The sequence below is a fragment of the Nanorana parkeri genome, unplaced genomic scaffold (genome assembly GCF_000935625.1).
Source record: "Nanorana parkeri isolate BGI_ZX_2015 unplaced genomic scaffold, ASM93562v1 scaffold1047, whole genome shotgun sequence".
NCBI lineage: Eukaryota > Metazoa > Chordata > Amphibia > Anura > Dicroglossidae > Nanorana > Nanorana parkeri.
Window position 1 is genome coordinate 232,354 of NW_017307315.1, and position 14,383 is coordinate 246,736.

At 46.6% G+C, this 14,383-nt stretch overlaps 1 protein-coding gene across 1 annotated transcript in view; it reads left to right on the plus strand.

Annotated features, from left to right (window-relative positions):
- FCHSD2 (FCH and double SH3 domains 2) overlaps window positions 1-14,383 on the plus strand; it is a 159,992-nt gene that overhangs the window by 111,634 nt on the left and 33,975 nt on the right. Inside the window, exons 9-12 of the mRNA XM_018567426.1 lie at window positions 4,634-4,756; window positions 7,613-7,642; window positions 9,130-9,225; window positions 11,528-11,599. Of these exons, the coding sequence (XP_018422928.1) occupies window positions 4,634-4,756; window positions 7,613-7,642; window positions 9,130-9,225; window positions 11,528-11,599 (321 nt within the window). The remainder of the gene's footprint in view (window positions 1-4,633; window positions 4,757-7,612; window positions 7,643-9,129; window positions 9,226-11,527; window positions 11,600-14,383) is intronic.

Here is a 14,383-nt window from a genome sequence, read left to right on the forward strand (position 1 = left end):
CTATACCGTTCCTGACACTGTGCTGGATGTGGTGTACTTAATACAACACCGTTCTGTACACTGTGCTGGATGTGGCGTACTGAAGACAACACCGTTCTGTACACTGTGCTGGATGTGGCGTACTGGAGACTACACCGTTCTGTACACTGTGCTGGATGTGGCGTACTGGAGACTACACCGTTCTGTACACTGTGCTGGATGTGGCGTACTGCAGAATACACCATTGTATGTACTGTGCTGTGTGTTACATTCTCCAAACCATCCCACTATGTATACTGTGATGAGACCTAATCCCTGCAGATATCCCACAATCCTCCACTCTCTTGTTCTGTGTATGTAGCTATGACTGTTGAGATGCTTGACTTCCTCCTCTTGATTGACGGTTTGTACCTTGTAAATATAAACCAGGTTTAGCTGTACACAAAGCCTCAATGTCACTCTCTAGGTTACAGTCTTGCACAGTATTTGCAGTGCCATCTCAGCACAGCAGACATTTGTGGCAGATGCAGATACTTTAGCTGGAATAATATCAATAAGCACCATTTACATAAGGTGTATACATCACTTTGACCAACATGACAGGTTCTCTTGATCTGCCTACCCATTGCTATCTTCCTTCCCTACGATCCCTGGCCACTCCAGTAGCCAACGTAAATGCATAGGCCTTCCATGGATGAAGGAGCATGTCACCGTCTCCCCTTCCTCCAGGGATTCGGTGCTCATGCCTGGGCGGCCAAACAATGGTATCTGGGGGAGAAGCTTACAATGGGAATAGACTGGCCACTCCTGCACTCAGCCATGGTGACTAGGGAGCTCTGGGGCAGTACGTATCTGTGGGTGAGAGTAAGTGGTCCCCGTCAGGAGAACCTGCACTTTGCCTTGAATGGGTAAAGTGACAGGTTCTCTTTAAAGAGCAATTGCTGAAATTCCTGTGTGCAACAAAGAGGATCTTCACTCTCATGCACAGTAAAGCTGCCAGCTTCCAGGTGGGTCAGGTGCTTGCACGCCACGCGTTGTGGTCTGAATCTGATGGGCACTATGTGCCTACTCTGTCCCTGTCAAGAGAGCAGCATGGAGGCTGCCATTGCAGACATCTCCTTCTGTAAGCTGGGTCAGAAGAAGCTGCTAGCTGCCTGGCTGTCATGCTTTGAGCCACTAATTTGGAACACAGATACATAGTTGGAAAGTCAGAAGCCTCTATATGATTTTTGCCCCAGCTCCGTGACTCATTAAGCACTAAAGCCGAAGGTTCAGCCAGCAAACCAGCATTTTCAGCAGGCAAAGGCAAAAACTCCTTATAGCCTCGGTGGGCCTTGCAGGAAATGTAAATTTATTTTCTTGAGCCCCCCCTGCTGGTAGCTGTGCACAATGCCTCTGAACAGCACTGATGCCCTCTGCTGCTTGTCATGCTTGTAAGATGTTGTATGTATAAGAGCCTTTTGTAAAGTTTAAATTCTTTCCATCCATTTTGGTTTTGTGTTCATTTTATTGAAATACCTTTTAAATCCTCCAAACCCTCATCTCACAAGGTTTGTGTAGTTATTCCTGTTACAATGAAACGTTATCGTTGTATTTTTATGTGTGTATCCATATAACATACATGCACTATATTCCTTGTGTGTGTGTGTCTCTCCATGTGTTGCTGAATTTCCTTCCCTACCTATGTGCTAGACCAGGCCTGGGCATTTTATGGCCCACGGGCCACATCCAGGCCTTTGACAGTCTCTGCCTGGCCTGAGGTCCGGACACAGACTGATAGCATACGCCCGGTTATGGCTGGCTGGCAGTGGATGCACTGGCCTCCAATGCCGGTGCCCTAGCCCAGCGCAGGCCCCTTCTTCAATCACTGGTTGCTTGGATCGCTGGCATCCTAGCAAACAATGATATTAAGTGTCCTCCTCCTCTGCAGTCAATAGTTGCTGTTGCTAGGACCGCTGGTGTCTTAGCAACCAATGATGTAATGTGTCCACCTCCTCTGCAGTCATTATTTGCTGTTGCTAGGACCGCTGGTGTCTTAGCGACCAATGATGTCATGTGTCCACCTCTGCAGTCATTATTTGCTGTTGCTAGGACCGCTGGTGTCTTAGCAACCAATGATGTCATGTGTCCACCTCCTCTGCAGTCATTATTTGCTGTTGCTAGGACCACTGGTGTCTTAGCGACCAATGATGTCATGTGTTCACCTCCTCTGCAGTCATTATTTGCTGTTGCTAGGACCGCTGGTGTCTTCGCAATCAATGATGTCAGGTGTCCACCTCCTCTGCAGTCAATAGTTGCTGTTGCTAGGAAGGCTGGTGTCTTAGCAACCAATGATGTCAAGTGTCCACCTTCTTTGCAGTCAATGGTTGGTAGGGCCGCTGGCATCTTAGCAAGCATTGATATCAGTCATTGGTTGCTAGGGCCACTGGGCGGTCTGGGAAAGGGCCCTATCTCTTTAGGAGGTGAACCATTGAAACAGCCTAGTGCACTTTTGTGTGTGTTCGCATGCACTTTTTTGTTTACAAGGTGTTTAGGATTTGTGCACCCAACGCAGGCTTCAAAAAATAAAATAAAATAGATCCACTTTAATTCAGTGTTCCTTTGGCTGATGTAAGGACTCGTGCCTGTGTACTGGACACTGTCGCGGTGAATGCCGTTTATTTATGCTCGGCGTTTATCTTGGCTTCGGTGACATGTCAGGATTCCGTCCAGTTCCCGTCTGAATGAGGCTGCTGTTGGTGCGGGGGTGCGCACAGCGAGGGCGATATTTCTAGGCAGGGTACACAAACGACGTGTTTCCAGTAACTTCATTTGCAGCGAGCATTCCTGTAGCACTACGCTGTAGTCCACCCTTTCCAACCACAGGGGTCAGCGGGTGCGTATTTAAAGAGCACCTGTTGCCTTTTAACATTTCCAGTGTTATTCTAGTGTCAGTTTTTGAATAAAATTGCTGACATACTAAACAAAGAGATAACGGAGCGTGTTGTGTAAAGTCGTAGAAGCTTCCAAGATAATGGTAGATTCTATTTATCTCGCAGGGGATGTATGATACCTCTACATAAAGACCATAGCGAGACTAGGTAAGGGACAAGCTTGGCTCTCCAAATCACAGCATGCCTCTCCCTCTGGGAGTCATGTTTGTGGCTGTCAGAGTCTTGCAATGCCTCATGGGGCTTGTAGTTCCACGGCAGCTGGAGTGCTGAGGTTGCCTAACCCTGATCTAGGAACTGCAGATACTATCAGAACATATTTCTAAAATTCATCAATATTTTATCTGTACATCATTTCAAATCTTATGAAATCAATTCACTTGCAGACTTGTGCATTGCGTTAATGTGCAGTAAAATGAGCACATTACTACCAGGCATCTGCATTATGTACATTGTGAAGTGTGCGACTTACAGCAGTCCAACATAGGGTCTATGCATAAACTCTGCCCTCTGTATATCTGTGAACATTCGGTCTGTGTGCATATATGGCAAAATCAATGTTCTTTAGTTTCTTTACAAGGGAATGTACTTTTAAATGTTTTTTTTTTTTAAATCTAATCCTGCATGATGGCCACTAGATGCCGTTGAGCAGTAAAAATTAGGAATGCACCGATACCGGTATTTGGGTACCAAGTATGAGTACCGATACTTTTTTTCCCTGGATTCGCCGATACCAAGTACCGGAAGTCCCATTCAGGAAGCCAGATGGCGTGTAATGACTCGCCACCTGGCTTCCCGATTAACAAGAAAGCCGTCCCATATGAATCCCCATAATAATCATATGATCCAGCATGTCTCTGCAGTGCGGATCTCTGTCCCCTCTCATCTCGGCATGTCCAGCCTGTCACCCCCGGGTCCTCTCCAGCCAGGAGCGGCCTTCCTCCGGTACCCAGCTGGAGCCGTCTTGCTGGCTAATCATGGAAGCCGGGCGCAGTGTAATGACGTCATTACACGGCGCCCTGCTTTCTTATTGCCCAGGAGGCCGGCTCCATGCTCGACGATGACGAGGGAGCATGAAGCCGGCTCCGTGCTCTCTCATCACAAGTGACGAGAGAGCATGGAGCCGCTTCCCGGCCAATCAGGAAACCGGGCAGCGTGTAATGACGCACTGCCCGGCTTCCTGATACAGGAAGTATCGGGCTAGGCATCGGAGCATTTTGACGAGTATAACTACTCGCCCAAATACTCGGTGTCGGCACCGATATCGATACTAGTATCGTTGCATCCCGAGTAAAAATATTTCCTGTGCTCCTCAACTTCATCTAGTGCCCATAAACTGCTATTACATGAGAACCTTTGAGCATCCATTGCACTTAAAGAAAATAACTAAGGAGCGTTCATTTTGGCACATGTTCACACAAAGCGAATGTTCACAGATATCATTGTTTATCAATGGACCCCATGCCTTGTGGTACACTACATTGCCGGGGGAGAAAAAAAAGGGGGAGGCCTTGGGTTGTTTTTTATGTTATCCTTTGCTGTACGTTGGCAGTCCTTTCATAATGAATAGCCTACCTTAGGGCAACACACATGATCACACAGCAAAGGTGACACCAGCCTATGCGGGGGACAATCACAAGGACAGGCATGTCCCGGGGCAGATCGAGGGGTATTGAGGACTATCAGAAATGACCGATTCATCCTTGCCTTGTGTTTCCTTGCAGACACTTGATGGTAACGTATACGATCACCTAAAGGATTACCTCATGGCCTTCAACAGGACGGAGCTGGAGACGTGTCAAGCTGTCCAGAACACATTCCAGTATTTGTTAGAGACATCTAGTCGGGTAAGCGCCTCTTGTGGCCTCTTTTCTCCTTTGTATTGACAGGGAAACCCACATGAGAGGCTTGAGGACTTTACAGAAACACTTGTTACATATCAAAATGAAGCCTTTAAAAAATAGATGGGATGTGATCTGCTGCATTTCATCCAGACATACCCTGTTTCCCTGAAAATAAGACCTACCCCGAAAATAAGACCTAGTACTATTTTTGGGAATTGCTAAAATATAAGACCTACCCCGAAAATAAGACCTAGTTGTGACCATTGCCAGGGCTGGTGGTGGCATAAGGGGGAACCTGAAGAGCCGCGGGAGACAATTAGCGGTGCCAATGAATGGAAAGGTATGGCACCCCTGATTGCCCTGATCACACTATTCTTAACATTGCCATTTTGGATTATTTAATTTGGATTTGCATTTACTTTGGATTGTTATATATTAAAAAATAAAAATAAGACCTACCCCGAAAATAAGATCTAGTGTGTTTTTTTTAGCCCAAAAAAATATAAGACATTGTCTTATTTTCGGGGAAACACGGTAGCTGCAATGAACCAGGCCACCTACTCCCTAAATGGTGTTTTGCTGGTTATTTGCTCCGGGAACACCAGTTTCTGAGCCACGTGAATGTGAATATTCTGAGCCCTGCTTGTTGTCAGAGCTACATGTAACATGTAACAAGAAGTAACACTAGTAATTCACAGTCATAAACTGTGTTCTCTTCTTCTCACAGCATACAACACGTTCTGTGATTGGGCGAGGGGAGGCGCAGATGAAATACGTTTATTGTAGGGGTTTACATACAATTTAACTTTAAATGTAGATTCTCTGCTTTGGGTGAATATATGATTTAGAGGCATTCCTATGTGGTACTGCGCCAAATCCAACAATAGGGGGGTTCTATGCTAGATCCACCAATAAGGGGGTTCTGTGCTAGATCCACCAATAAGGGGGTTCTGTGCTAGATCCACCAATAAGGGGGTTCTGTGCTAGATCCACCAATAAGGGGGTTCTGTGCTAGATCCACCAATAAGGGGGTTCTGTGCTAGATCCACCAAATGGAAAGGTATGGCACCCCTGATTGCCCTGATCACACTATTCTTAACATTGCCATTTTGGATTATTTAATTTGGATTTGCATTTACTTTGGATTGTTATATATTAAAAAATAAAAATAAGACCTACCCCGAAAATAAGATCTAGTGTGTTTTTTTTAGCCCAAAAAAATATAAGACATTGTCTTATTTTCGGGGAAACACGGTAGCTGCAATGAACCAGGCCACCTACTCCCTAAATGGTGTTTTGCTGGTTATTTGCTCCGGGAACACCAGTTTCTGAGCCACGTGAATGTGAATATTCTGAGCCCTGCTTGTTGTCAGAGCTACATGTAACATGTAACAAGAAGTAACACTAGTAATTCACAGTCATAAACTGTGTTCTCTTCTTCTCACAGCATACAACACGTTCTGTGATTGGGCGAGGGGAGGCGCAGATGAAATACGTTTATTGTAGGGGTTTACATACAATTTAACTTTAAATGTAGATTCTCTGCTTTGGGTGAATATATGATTTAGAGGCATTCCTATGTGGTACTGCGCCAAATCCAACAATAGGGGGGTTCTATGCTAGATCCACCAATAAGGGGGTTCTGTGCTAGATCCACCAATAAGGGGGTTCTGTGCTAGATCCACCAATAAGGGGGTTCTGTGCTAGATCCACCAATAAGGGGGTTCTGTGCTAGATCCACCGATAAGGGGGTTCTGTGCTAGATCCACCAATAAGGGGGTTCTGTGCTAGATCCACCAATAAGGGGGTTCTGTGCTAGATCCACCGATAAGGGGGTTCTCTGCTAGATCCACCGATAAGGGGGTTTCATGGTAGATCCACCGATAAGGGGGTTTCATGGTAGATCCACCGATAAGGGGGTTTCATGGTAGATCCACCGATAAGGGGGTTTCATGGTAGATCCACCGATAAGGGGGTTTCATGGTAGATCCACCGATAAGGGGGTTTCATGGTAGATCCACCGATAATAAGGTGGTTATGTGGTAGATCCACCAATAAGGGGGTTCTGTGCTAGATCCACCGATAAGGGGGTTCCATGCTAGATCCACCGATAAGGGGGTTTCATGGTAGATCCACCGATAAGGGGGTTTCATGGTAGATCCACCGATAAGGGGGTTTCATGGTAGATCCACTGATAAGGGGTATTTTGTGCATATTAGCTAGTGGGGGGGGGGTCACAATATATAACAGCTTAGATCTGCTTTAAGTTAACCTGTATTGAGAAGTAGTGCCCTCCAAAAATGCTAGTTGCCTGGCTGCCATTGGCATGAAAACTTTGAGTCAGTGACTCAGAAAAAGCCTGGCTCAAAAAGTATTGGACTTCATTCCCACGTCCGGAGGCGAATTCCTGCGGGTATTCTGCGTTTGGATGTATTCACACGTGGAGCAATGATCTAACTGTAGGTAATCGCTCGATGTGTGATTACCTCTGAACACAGGCGGACAGCTGAGGCCGGTGTCAGCCTCTCATTGCTTTGTGCAGGCTGAGCGGCCGCAACCACCAGGGAACTACCTGCGTTTCCTGCCACAAGAATCCGCCTCCTAGCAGAACTCACTTGTGAGAATGAGGCCTTGAAGTCTTTGGATCAGCATTACAGCCAGGAAACTCGCATTTTGCAAGGGAGAATTCAGCAGTGGTTTACTTTTGTCGTATCTTAACCAAGAATACCAAGTTCTGGATCACGCAGTATGTTGTCATATATTATTTCCTATATTTATATTTCATATATTATTCTGTCATTGGTCTCCTGCAAAGCTTTCAGGAAAAAAAATACCCAAATCGTATCTTTGATATTCCAGGCTTTCATGCAGCTGAAGTTTCCGTCCTCGGTAAGAGTTTCAGGATCAACCCCCATCCCGTCCTACGATGCCTTATCTTTATGTTCAAGGACTTTGCCTAAAGCTGAACATGAACATGGTGCAGGTGGAACACATTTACAGTCGGCAAGGCCACCCACTGTTAGAATTTCAGCCAATTCTTGTGAATCAGATGACATTTTAACAGTGTATGGCCAGATTACAAGAGAACTATGAGGTAAGTGTTTTTTCCCATAATTCTCTTAAGGGTCACTGAAGGACATATACTAGCGTCCTCCTGTGACCCAAAGCTTAGTATATGGCAAGCTACAGCTTGCGGTATACTGAGACCGCCGCAGCCGGGACGGATCCCAGTGTTACTGTTGAGATCCACCCAGCTGCGTGAGTGACAGCTGGCTCTGCCTATCTAGAGGCAGAGCCAGCTGTACCCGCCCCGTCCGTTCCTCCAGTCAGCTCTGGAGGATCGATGCGGAAAGGTTGGAATCCCTGCGGTGAGCGATGACTTGACAGTCACGGCTCTCTGCAGGAACATGATCGAGAAGTGAGCGAGCGATGGTATGTGTTTGCTCACTTCCCGATCTATTAAGCCGACGTGTGACAGATTTATTGTCGCACGTCGTCTCGAATTATGAGGATGAGTGATTTTAACTCGCCTCATATTCTCCTTTAAGGCTCCTTTCACGCGGTCCGATCAAGAAAGGATCCGTGCACAGATCCCCCGCTGAACGGAATAGATGTCACCATTGTGACATCGGTGTCCATTCAGTTTTTCCTCCATCTTGCGATGGAGAATAAAATTGAAATGACTGGACCTATGTTAGTCTATGGGGAATCGGATTTAAATGGACTTATACATCAGATTACCCCCGATCCGGCACGATCAGGTCCGGTAACACGGATCTCCGATCCATTTGTTTTTCTTGACCTGGCTGGAACCAGAGATAACTGGATGTAAACAGGCGCTCATCCATTTAGATCCGGCTACCCATATGCTAACATTGAGCTTCCAATCAGGTCCACCCATCAGTTTTTTAGCTTCGGTTGAAAGTCTGTGTGAAAGGGCTCTAAGCCTTCAACCTGATTAATTTTATGGCTGATTAGACCTGTTACATGTATGGGCACCATTGGGGGCATTTTATCACTTTTTCCCTATAATTGTAGTTTTTTTTGACTGCCGAGTTTTCTTACCGCACAGATCTGCGACTGAAGCAAGGGTTTTCAGCTTTAGGCCAAGTCCTTCAAGTTCCTTTCAGTTTTTACATCTCCGCGCATGCATGCTCTTACACGAGCAACTTTTTGTTGTCAAATACCCGTCAGTGGTTTATTTTCCTCAGCCAAGCCTGGTTGCAGTTTATGCATCATTTTTATTTTAGTTATGTCATATCAGAGTATATCGAGTTGCTTTGGGCCACAGGTTGATGTGCCGTCCAGTCCAGTGGTGCATAAGACTCCATTTGCACCATGTGCAGTACAGTTACCTATTTCTGTCTCTCTTTCAGGTGATGAGAGATTACAACCTGCAGCTGTTTATTCAGGAGAATCCCGTATTTCACAAAGCTCAGCCCTTCCAGTTCCAGCCATGTGACAGTGACACGGTAAGGATCTTTTTATCATCTGATGGACTTTAGTCGCTACGTACCGCCTGTACAGGTGGATTTGTTTGCAGTGTTCACATGCCTTTGCCATGATGTCATCTTGTACTCTGGTCATTGTCAGTGCCACATCACCTGGCAGTTGGTGGCCCACAACGTGCTACCAAAAAGGTTGGTAGGAAAGTCCTGCCCTTGTTTCTTCAGATTTCATGAAGGTTTTTAAATGTTCTTTGAGAACATTGAGGTCTTGTCCTGTATTAAGGAGGGGATGTATTGCAGGGACAAGTCTATAATTGTGCCTCTATATAGATCGTTGGTTCGGCCACATCTGGAGTACGCGGTCCAGTTTTGGTCGTCTGTACTGAGAAGGGATGTCCTTGAACTGGAGAGAGTCCAGAGGAGGGCAACCAAACTAGTTAGGGGAATGGAGGACCAGAGCTATGAGACAACGCTACTGAACTTAAACATGGAATTAAGGGGGGATATGATTTTCATGTACAAGATGTTCAATGGTGACAGCAACATTGGCAACAAACTGTTTGAGATTAACTCCATTACAAAGACTAGAGGCCACCACCTAAAGTTGGTGGAGAAAAAATTCCAGCACAATGGGCGAAGAGGGTTCTTTACAGTAAGAGCGGTTAGGGTCTGGAACTCACTGCCACCGGCAGTTATTTCAGCCAAGAGTGTAGATTTGTTCAAGAAACTTTTGGACAATTTCTTGAGGGACCGTAATATCTAGGGACACCAGTATCCCTAAGAATGAGATGATGCGTGGACCTATATGGGTTGGACTTGATGAACGTATGTCTCTATTCAACCCCAAATACTATGTAACTTATTAGGTTCTGTCCATACACATGAGCCCAAACTCTTTACACTGTGCAGGTAACAAAGTGCTGGAGCCCCAATAATTCATCTTTATTAACCGTCAAAATCCAGCACATTACAGCAACAAGACAGTAACACGTTTTGGCTAGACAAGCCTTAGTCATCGCTAACTAAGTGGAGTAAGCTATGACTAAGGCTTGTGTAGCTGAAACGTGTTAGTCTTGTTGCTGTAATGTGCTGGATTTTGACTTTTATTTCATAAAGAGGATTTATGGCTCATATTTGGACTTCAGTGTTTTCAGTTGCGTTCACAGTCTATCGAGAGGAACAGGAGCCCTGCTGTTGAGACCAACATCCCAGGCTGCAGTGGCGAAGGAGGTAGAGCAATAAACATGCTTTAAAATGGTCTCTGAGAGGACTTCAGCTCAGCTATGAGGTCACCGCTACGCTTTCCCCTGCTTCATGCATGTTAAGGGCCAGTGTCGACCAGACTTTTTTGGCATCAGAATTGTTCCTCTACCCATATAAGTCTAAGGAAATTCAGTGAGATTGTGACGTGTTACCAGATAAAATAAGTTTGCAACAATGTGAACACATTCATGGACCTGTGTGGGGGAGCTTTTGTTCGCTTCAAGCAGGTTTTGCATTCCCATAAAAGTCTGTGGGATGACAAACCTGATTAAAGATGGTCAGCTGCAGGACAGGAGCAGGGTCCACTGCAGGTCAGGGGCAGGGTCCACTGCAGGTCAGGGGCAGTGTCCACTGCAGGTCAGGAGGAGGGTCCACTGCAGGTCAGGGGCAGGGTCCACTGCAGGTCAGGAGCAGGGTCCACTGCAGGTCGGGAGGAGGGTCCACTGCAGGTCAGGAGGAGGGTCCACTGCAGGTCAGGGGCAGGGTCCACTGCAGGTCAGGAGCAGGGTCCACTGCAGGTCAGGAGGAGGGTCCTTTGCAGGTCAGCAGGAGGGTCCACTGCAGGTCAGGAGGCGGTCCAAGACAGAAGGAGGGTCACCTGCCGGTGGGATCCCAGTGGGGAGGGGTCCACTGCCGGTGGGGTCGAAAGGAGGTCAGCTGCATGTCAGGTCAACTGCAGATCAAATGCACCTATCAATGAATTCTGAAAGATCACAGAAGCATCTCAGACTAATGGCAATGCCGTCTCGAGAAACCCAAAGTCCTTCCTCACAGGCCCTTAACTTGCTTTTTAGAATTGTTTCAACTTTTTTTAAAAAGAGAAGCTTTGTGGTCTCCAATTTTCCCTTTAAATGATCTGATCTTCAGGATTGATTCCTCTTTGAATGTTCCAACTTCTTTTTTCCCAATTAGCAAGTGCCCTCCTCCTGTGTCTAGTGATTGTGTCTTATAACGTGATTGGTTAATAGCATGCATTAACCCATCAGGGATCTACAAAAGCCTGCGTGTCTTCTAACCTGTGTGCTGTCTGTGTTTCTGTCCTCTGCCCGCTGTTTTGGCACAGAGCTTTAGTGCTGTCCCGCTGGTGGATATCGAGCCCTCTCCTGTCAGTGCTATGAGAATGCTCTTGGCAAAGGTACAGCCATTTCTGCTTGTGTTTCATCCTCATCTGGTATGTGTTTGTGATTGGTCAGTGCTGCCTTCTCGAGACCCGCGCAGTCTTAATCCGTACATAATCATCACAACTGTGCTTGTAACCCACACAAGAGAGCATTAATCCAAGTCATCACAATGACAGCCAGGGGATTAGCATTCTCAGTAGGCGAGGAGGTCATCAACTACAGGCTACGCGTTTCTATTGCCAAGTAGAAACAAAACTGTGCCACCTCCTGGCCCTTGGGGGCCCCTCATCTAACTAGTCCCATCCGGTAACCAATGCATGTTGTACATATCCCTTCTGCTACTATATGCTCCCTTTCTCATTCATACAGCGTGTGCTGGTTACTTTTTGGGGGGTGTTATGCCAGTCCTGTACAATATATTCTACCCGGAAATGTGGGAGGAGTTGCACTTTAATGTTGAAGTTTATTGTGCTTTCCCTGGTTCCTCCTTTCCTCCATCAACATGCTAATGATTTTTTAAATAAAACCTTTCCATTTTTATCACTTATCTAATGATCACTGGGTCTCTGTGCATTGCAGCGTGGTGGGAGGGTCTGGAAGGGTGCTGCACATGGCTTCCTGAAAACATCACAGCACACTACCTCAGTACTCTTTCAAGAGCTCTCAGCTCTAATCCAAACAGTGGGCTGTCTCTTGGGAGGAGTTATGCAAATATCAAAATGTCTTGATGGGTAGATGTCTGGATGAGTGGGAGTTCCCAGGCAGGCTGTATTTGCATGCAGACCACCCTAAGGGTTGTCCTAATGTGATGCTGAGCCTCCGTTAATGAAGGAACTGAACTCCTATAAATGAAAGGGGCACGGACAGTCTGGCTGGGGAGGAAAGTCCTAGATGATGGTGGACATCCTCCATCGGAGGATCTGTATGACTTCTAATGCACATTGCTAGAAGCTCACAGTGCGCAGTAAAATCATAGTCAGCCATTTCAGTCCAGGAGAGGAGCCGGTACAGCTGTGCAAGGCTGGAGTTCAGCTTTAAGGTGTCTGCTGCGCCTGACGGCATAGTTACATTTGCTGCTGAAGTCTTAAAGTGACAGCTCAGTTTAGCGCAGCAACAAGCTAGCTTGGAACGCTGCTCACGGGGGGCGCCATGAATATTTAAAAAGCTTTTCACAAACCTAAGCAGAGCGAATAATTAACGCCATTTACGGATTCGTTGTTATGCCGCTCTGCCTCACAATTACAAGTTTGTCATAGAAGCCGAGTTACATTTTGTGAAGCTCAGCGGAGAGCGTCACCGGCAGCGGAAGAGCTGTGAAGTCTGACAAGTCTTTTCTCTGCTTTTGTAGTGTCAGACGGTTCTCGCGGAGCTGCGGTAATTAACATTTCTGTCTTGCTCGGGGCAATCGTCTGATCTGCGTCCTCTTCTGCAAATGAGCTCCTAACATCTCCCGTAATAGCATTTTCCAGGGACGGTTAATAGCACGTTGTATTGTGCTCAGAGACATTGTCATCAAGTGACAGGCAGACAAGGGATCGGCTTTCCGAGAAGCAGCTGGGAGATGTCGGGATTATCCCATTGCTAGCCACATTCGGGGATATGCTCGGGTGTCACTTGCCGACCTGCTTTTTGGAAATGCTGGTGGCCTTGGCTGTCTGTGGCTTCAGTACTCCGAAATGCTGGTGGCCTTGGCTGTCTGTGGCTTCAGTACTCCGAAATGCTGGTGGCCTTGGCTGTCTGTGGCTTCAGTACTCCGAAATGCTGGTGGCCTTGGCTGTGTGTGGCTTCAGTACTCCGAAATGCTGGTGGCCTTGGCTGTCTGTGGCTTCGGTACTCCGAAATGCTGGTGGCCTTGGCTGTCTGTGGCTTCAGTACTCCAAAATGCTGGTGGCCTTGGCTGTCTGTGGCTTCAGTACTCTGAGGCACCGACCCAGAGCAGGCTTAAAGGCTAAGTTCATCTTTTACAAAAATTGAAGAAATTAATGTTTTTATAATATATAAAAAATTATGCATATTTTGCATTCAAGCCTGGGAAGCATTGCAACGGTGAACTATGCATTTCTTTAATTTTTGCACAAGGTGAACTTAGCCTTTAAGGTAGCCATACGGTAGCCCACGGGCTGAATGAAAAGACTAGAACCGATTCCTCCATTGATCAAGAAATCTCCCCCTGTCTTCATTGTATTTTGACAGCAGATGCCACCCACAGTCAGAATACCCAAACAAAGCCGGTGTTCTATCGAGATGTCCAACTTGTCGAGATCTCCAACTCCTGTCAGTGCGCCTGAGCGGCCACCTAAGAGCAGTATCACATTCTCTAATTTGCGTTAGTGCATCTGCGCGGGCATCAGATGGCACAAGCAGTTGGAGAACTCGATGAGGATTGCGAAGGCACACTTAGGGCAATTGGGCAAGTCGACGAGGCTTGCAAAAATGCCAAGGCTCTCGCTCCAATGGATGGCGTTACGAGTTGGAGATCTCGACGAGTTGGCCATTTCGACAGAACACCGGCTTCCTCATTGCTTTACTGAATCCATATGATCAGAGCTCTGCTTGGTACATAGCATATTGGTGTACAAGGTGGAAGTGACACATTGCTTTCATACATTGATATGATCTCCATGGTCTTTGTCAGCACTCCGTGGCATAGGATACGTGTGGGAATCTATCTTCCTCTGCCTGCAGATAACCACCATTGTACCGGAATGCTGCCGCAGCAGATTTAGCTGTGAAAGGAAGGCATCAGCTCATACCTTAGCCTGACATTGGCCCTTTCCTGTTTATGCACATGCTGTGAT